The 7,181-nt window shown below is 41.0% G+C and overlaps 1 protein-coding gene across 1 annotated transcript in view; it reads right to left on the bottom strand.

Moving 5' to 3' along the window:
- ANKS6 (ankyrin repeat and sterile alpha motif domain containing 6) overlaps positions 1 to 7,181 on the bottom strand; it is a 40,631-nt gene that overhangs the window by 14,223 nt on the left and 19,227 nt on the right. The window contains exon 11 of the mRNA XM_004677484.2: positions 1,076 to 1,259. Coding sequence (XP_004677541.1) covers positions 1,076 to 1,259 — 184 coding nt within the window. The remainder of the gene's footprint in view (positions 1 to 1,075; positions 1,260 to 7,181) is intronic.

Genomic DNA, 7,181 nt, shown 5'->3' with positions numbered 1-7,181 from the left:
GGGAGCAGAACAGGCAGACTGACAAAGTACACTGCTGAGGGGAGCAGCGGGCAGGTCAGGAGAGCTCTGCCGTGCCATGTGGATCACCTCCTAGGCAGGGGATCGAACTCGCACTGAAGTGGCTGCGGCCGGCTTGCAGAGCTGTGTCCTAACCTGTTGTGCCAGCAGGAGGGCCCACGTGGGCAGTCTTAAAGGATGGGGTTCTTCTCCTCATCTCCTGTATCTTTCATATCTTCACCTGGCGCTTCACTGAGATGTCCCCACACCTGCCCAGCCATCCACCCCACCTCCTTTTCCTCACTATCCCTGCGGGCAGGCAGGGCCTGCAACTCATGCTGGCAGGCTCCCCTGGAACCCACGTCTACTGCCTTTGTTTGTCCAGCTTCTGTGCCCTTTTCCTTCCGGAAATAGCACTTCAACTTTCCTTCAAGCAGGGGTCACTTCTCTCCTGCTCCAAGAGCAAACAGGCAGACTCTGACCCCGACCCTGGCTCCCAAGCAGGCCTCCGACCCTCGCGCACACAGACAGTCACTGATGGGCAAGCCTGGCCGATGACTAAAGTCAGGCCAGTGACCTCTGGCAGTACCCCTGGCATTTTGTCAGATCTACCTTTTGCTCGCATGGCTAAGGTACCATAGCTAAGGTGGTAGGAAAAGAAAGCCCGAAGCTGCTGAGGTCCCTGCCTTTGGATCCAGACGTGCCTAAAGCACACCCTAGACACTTCCACTGTAGGAGCGAACAGATGAACGGTGCTGTGATTTTTAAAACCAGTCTGTCCGAGTGGAGATTCCATCACTTGCAAATGCAGAATTCAGACAGTTACAAAGTTCAGGAAAAGGTCCGTACCTGGCATATCTACAGGGGTCACCTACATTCCCAAGTTATTTGGAAAAGTCCACCATACCTTACGCACAGTAGAGCTAAAAAGACCAAGTCAAATCGGGGACGGGGAGGGGTGAGTGTTATTTGTTTGCAGCCAGGAAAACCTGCGCCAGAAAGGCTCCCACAGTTACAGCACCTGCCGGTCACCAGGGCGAGGAGCACAAGATGGGGTTTCAGGGCCTGGGGGCCTCACCTTCGTCTGTGACGGTGCCACTGCTGGAGCCCCCGCTGCTCTTAGACTGCCGGTGGGAGGAGGAGGAGGACACAGAGGACTCGGCAGCGTGCCCTTTGGGTGAAGGGGAGGGTGTGAGGGTGGGCGAGGTGCTTTTGGAAGTTGTAGATGTTCCGGAGGGAGGTCTCTTGCTGGTCTCTAGTTTCTGTTGAAAGATAAATACATAAGCCGTCACCTGGAGGGTAGAAATGTCTCAAGCAGAGCCTGTAACAGGGAGCACGGGGGATATTTGGCTCGGCAAGCTATCTAACCAGGACTTAAAAATCAACTTTAGGTATAATGGACCAGGCGAGAAAATAACAAAAATAATGAACAACCATAGACCAGAGACATTCTGTGGGGGTGGAGTGGGGAATGGGACCAAAAACGGGGGGCGAAGGGAGGGAAATGCACGGGACTATGGTGGTGGCACAGGGGTGATTTGGTGATGGGAAACCCGTGGGGATTACAATTGAGATGAAAAAAAAATGTGCAAAATGATGTAAAAATAAACTTTTTAATTAAAAAAAAAAAATCAACTTTAGGGCCCTCCCTGGTGGCGCAGCGGGTTAAAGCACAGCACTAAGGAGCGAAAGCCACTTCCGCATGAGTTCGATCCCTGCCTGCCCCGGAGGAGACCACATGGCGCGGCAGACCTCTCCTGACCCGCCCGCTGCTCCCCTCAGCAGTGTACTTCGTCGATCTGCCTGTTCTGCTCCCCACTCTGTCTCTGGTGAGGCCTCTCACCACCCCTGAGCCTCTGGCCTGTACCCCAGTTCTGTATGCATAAATAAATAAATCTCTAAAAAGAAATCTACTTTTAAAAAGCACGCAAAACAGAAACAGCATCAGCAGAAAGAAAAAATCCTTCTCTAGAGCAGAGAGGCGGTGGAGGGTGGGTGGAAAAGTAGCAGCGGCGGAGCCAGGAATCCAGGGCACTAGTCTTGCCCTACAGCCACCACTGTGCTCACGGCCCGGTCTCCCACCTCTCAGTCCACCCAGCCCTAACATGGGAACATGGCTTCTATGGACACCAGGTCCCCTTCGGCTCCTGCATCGGAACAAATGCTTCTAACCTCTCTACCGAAGAACACATTATCATTCTTACTCTGTTGAGTGTCATCTGGCTTTAAAAAAAAAAAAAAAAAACCCTTTTTATTTTTAATAACTGTATACTTCAGGGTTGCAAAGATAGTAACTGTGGACCCCACACCCAGCTGCCCCTACTAGTAACATCTTATATAGACCTACAGTGCAGTCACTGACACCAGTAACCAGCAGCAGGACCAAGCCACCAGCAAACCAGACTTTGCCTAGACAGCAATGGCTGCCCACCGTCATCTTCCTCCCAGGATCCACAGGCAGAGACTTGTCCTGTCTCTGTATTCTCCTTCCATCTGGGACAGCTCTGCAGTCTTGCCTTGTCTTTTACCATGTTGACACTTTTAAAGCGTCCTGGACAGGTGTTTGTACAAACTGTTCTTCAATTTGGGTTTCTTATGTTCTCTCATCATCATATCTGCTTACAGACTTTGGAATCCACAGCATAGGACTGATGTGCACTGTCCACACACCATAACAGGAGGCATCTTGTTACTGATGATGTTAACCTCAATCACTTAGTCCAGGTGGTGGCCAGCGGGTTCCTCCAATGTGAAGTCAGTATTTTCTTTAAATATCTGGGGGTGGGGGAGGGCGAGATATTTGGAGCCTAAAGTTTTGCCCACTCATTTCAGCATTCTTTGGTGGATCTTGCCTGAAATTACCACTGGGCTGTTGTAGTGGCGATTTTCTTTTTCCCTTAGTCCTTCCACACTTATTTGAATTTGTTTGTAAGACTTGTTCTTTTTTGGGCCCTCCATGGTGGCACAGTGGGTTAAAGCGCAGCACTGTGAAGCTATCCACAGACACTGCAGCACTAGTTCAATCTCCAGCCAGGGAGATGACCCACATGGCGCAGCAGACCTCTGCCGTCTTGCCCACTGCTCCCCTCCGCAGTGTATTTCAGTAGATTTGCCTATTCTACTCCCCACTCTGTCTCTGGTGAATCCTCTCATTCCCCCCCCCATCTCTGGCCTGTACCCCAGTTCTTATATGTATAAGTAAATAAAACCTTAAAAAAAAAGATTTTGCTCTTTTTTTCCATTTACTCATTTGCATTAGTATGGCTCTTGTATGATTTTCTTTAAATTTGTTAAAACTTACTCTTCTGTTTTCAATCCATGGGTTTTGACAAATGCAGAGTTGTATTTAATGTGTTTTTTGGATTATAATCCAATGTTGTTTTCATTGTTATAGTTACATATATACGGTTGGCTTTATAGTTATTTTATAGCTCCAATTATTCCACTTTGGCCATTGAGATATCTGAGGTCAGTTCTTATGTTTTTCCCATACCCCATCTTTTATTCTTTCTTCCATTCCTTCTTTTTAAAAGCATTTCCTTGGTTTCTGACACCATAAAATCAATTCAGGTTGATGTTGCATTTTTACTGATCCAATACTAGAACAAGTGACTTTCCCAAGGCCCTGTTTCCTTTGCTGAATGGTATTTAAAAAGCAAATCTGGGTACTAGGTTGTTCATTGCTACTGGGATGTCACTTATATAGAGAGCAAGGAAAAACACAGTGTGTATTAACTCATGTACACAGTTATATTTTATCTTATATTATCCATCTATGTGTATAAATACATATGCATATGTATTTACCAGTATGCATCCATACTATTACCTCTGGGCTCATTCTAGCATTTCCCTTTCAGGTCAACCTCTATCAGTTTAGAATTGGGCTCATTATCTATGATATGTTTACTTATTTGATCAGCCCTAATCTATATGCAAAGTGTATATGTATGCAAAAAATATATGCATGCAAAGAAGCTTCAGAATTGCTAGCCCATACCCCCTCAAGCAAAATAAAATGCACCAACCAGATGCATTGCTTTTATATGCCTTTTTGCAAGTCTAGAATTATTCTAGACTTGCAGTATCCACTTGACATACTAGTTCTTCCCCATCTCCTAAAGTGTGGTTGTGTTACTCATTTGTAATACAATTAGATCTGCTGTCAAAGTTTGAAATTCTATCTCTGCCTCCTGTTTGATTTTGATTTATTTTAATTTGCATGTAGTAAAAGTAACTCTGGGGTGTACAATTCTATGGATTTGACAAATGCAGAGCTGTGTTCCACCAACAGATCTCACAGAGAACAGTTCCACTGTCCCCCAAATTCCCCTGTATTTGACACCACAAAATACTTCAAGTTGTTCCAACCCATGGAAAAAACTGACCTATTTCCATCTCTATAGTTAGCCTTGTCCAGAATGTCATACATATGGAATCATGTGATACACAGACTTTGGGGTTAGGCTAAACATCATGCCATGAGACCCATCCACACAACTGCATGTATCAGAAGCATATTGCTTTTCCTTGCTGAGCAGTATTCCACTGCATGGACCTACCCAAACTACTTTTATGCTCACCTATTGATGAGATGTTTCCAGTTTGGGGTATTTGTGGATTAAAGAAAAAATGGATATAATCATACACAAACAGATTTTTATATGAACAAAGTTCTAAAATATTCACTTGGGTAAAATATTTAGGAGATAGCTAGGTCTTAAAGTATGTGTGTGCTTAGTTTTATAAGAAGCCAACAAACTTTCAGGGTGACTTTATCATTTTGTATTTCCCCAGCAACAATCAGAGTCTCAGCAGCTCCTGCACATTCTCACTAGCATTTATATGTTTAATTTTTTTTTCACTTATTAGCCAATCTATTAATAGGCACAGAGTGCTGTCTCATTGTGGTTTTAATTTGCATTTTCCTAATAACTAGTGATATTGAACATCTTTTCATATGTTTATTTGCCATCTGCACATCATCTTTGATGAAGTACTTATTCAGATATTTTGTCCATTTTTTAATTTATTGGTTGTTTTCTTACTCTTGAGTTTTGAGAGTTCTTTATTTGGGGCACAAGATCTGTTATCAGATGTACAGTTTGCAAACATTTTCTCCCATTCAGTGGCGTGTCTTTTGATTTTTGATAAAGTACGATTTGCCAATTTTTTCTTATATCACACTTTTGATACTATATCTAAAACCATATAGTCAGATCAAAGTAACTCAGATTTCTTCCTAGAAGTTTTATAGAGCTTTTATTTTATATTTGTCTATGTCCCATTTTGAGTTAGTTTTTCAATTTGATATAAGATATATATGAAGGTTTATTTTCTTACATGTGAACATCCAATTATTCCAATACTATGTATTAATAATGCTACTCTTTCTTTATGTAGTTGCCTTTACACCTTTATAAAACAAATAAAATGAGTTGACTATTCTTGTGTGGGTCTACTTTTGGCCTCTCTATTCTGTTCCATTGGTCTATATGTCTGCCCTTTCATTAATGTCATATATAGCTTAAAACTAGTAGCATGAAACTTCCAATTTTGTCTTTTCCATGATTCCTTTGGCTATTACAGCTTCTTTGCATCTAAATATAAATTTCAGAATCAGTTTTGAGATCTCTGCAAAAAATAGCTACATTTTGTTGCAATCACTAAATCTATAGATCAAACTGCAGAAAACTGTTATCTGGACAATACTGAGACTTCAATCTCTGCATTTATTTAAGCTTTTTTAACCAATGTTTGATAGTTTCCAACCTAAAGATTCTCCATATATTTTTAAATTTATGTCTAAGTATTTCATTTTCATGTATTTCAAAAGTACTGTTAAGTGAGCACTTTAATTTCCAACTTAAAGATTCTAGTTGTTTTAATTCTAATTGCTCATTGCTAGTATATAGAAACATAGTACACTTTTGTATACTTACTTCATGTACTGAAACCTGATGTAGTCAACTAAGAGTTGTGTAGATTCTATGGAGTTTTCTGAGTAGATGATTGTATCATCTAAGAATAGATAAAATTTTATTTTTTCCTTTCCAATCTATGTACTTTTTATTTCTTTTGTTACCTTATTGCACGAACTATAGTTCCTGGTGCCAAGTTGAGAGACTTGGGTGTAAAGGACAACTTCTTATTTTTGATCTTAGTGGGGAAGCATCAGTCTTTTACCAAGTAAAATACTATTTACAGGTATTTCATTTTGGGCTGAAAAAGTTCTCTTCAATTCCTAGTAATCTGAGAGTTCAGATCATGAAAGGACTTTGAATTTTTTCCTGAGCTTTTTGCATCTTATTCTTTAGTTTGTTAATATGGTGTGAAGGACACTGATTCTTTAATGCTGAACCAGATATGCACTCCTGGGATGAACCCCACTGAGAATGATTTATCCTTTTATCATAAAGTATATAGTTGTTCTTACTTTCGTGACAGATTTCTACATCATTTTTGTTCATGAGGACCGTCATTTTTGTTCTTGTTATGTCATGAAAATACACCCTTGTCTTAAGGGATAAGGGGGACATTCCATGATGATACAGAGGTCAACTTCCCAAGATACAGCCATCCCATGTGTGCACAGCTTCAAAATACATGAGGCAAAAACAAAGAATGAAAGAAGTAGATCAAACCATAGCTACAGCTGAAATAAATATGTGTCTCTAATTGAGAGAGCAAGTAGGCAGACTAGAGTACAGAAGAGTAAAAATACAGAAAACTTGAATAACCAAATAGATATAAACCAAACAGATCTAGCTGGCATTTATAGAACTTGCAACTTACACCACTATGAGAAGTGAGTAGGAGAGATTCCCCAAGATTGATCATACTCTTTGGCATAAAAGAGACCTCAACACATTTAAAGGAATAGAAATAGAACTATAACAGCACTAAACTAGAAGTCAACAGAAAGGTTTCTGAAAGATCCCCCCAAATGATGGCAAAATAAACAACACACTTCTAAATAATGCATGAGCAAAAGAGGTACTCTCAAAAAAAGTGAAGAAAATATTTTAAATTTAAGTTAAAAATTAAAATTAAAATTAAAAATCAGCATATCAAAATTTGAGGAGTTCAGGTAAAGCAGTACATTGAAGTAAAATTATAGCATTCAAATTGCTGTATTAGAAGAGACCTACTGTTTAGAAAAAAACAGTAATTTAAGATTCCAC

The sequence above is a fragment of the Condylura cristata genome, unplaced genomic scaffold (genome assembly GCF_000260355.1).
Source record: "Condylura cristata isolate star-nosed mole 26May11 unplaced genomic scaffold, ConCri1.0 scaffold00006, whole genome shotgun sequence".
In the NCBI taxonomy this organism is placed as follows: Eukaryota; Metazoa; Chordata; class Mammalia; order Eulipotyphla; family Talpidae; genus Condylura; species Condylura cristata.
Note: the sequence above shows the minus strand (reverse complement) of the source record. Positions and strands in the feature narration are given on the sequence as shown.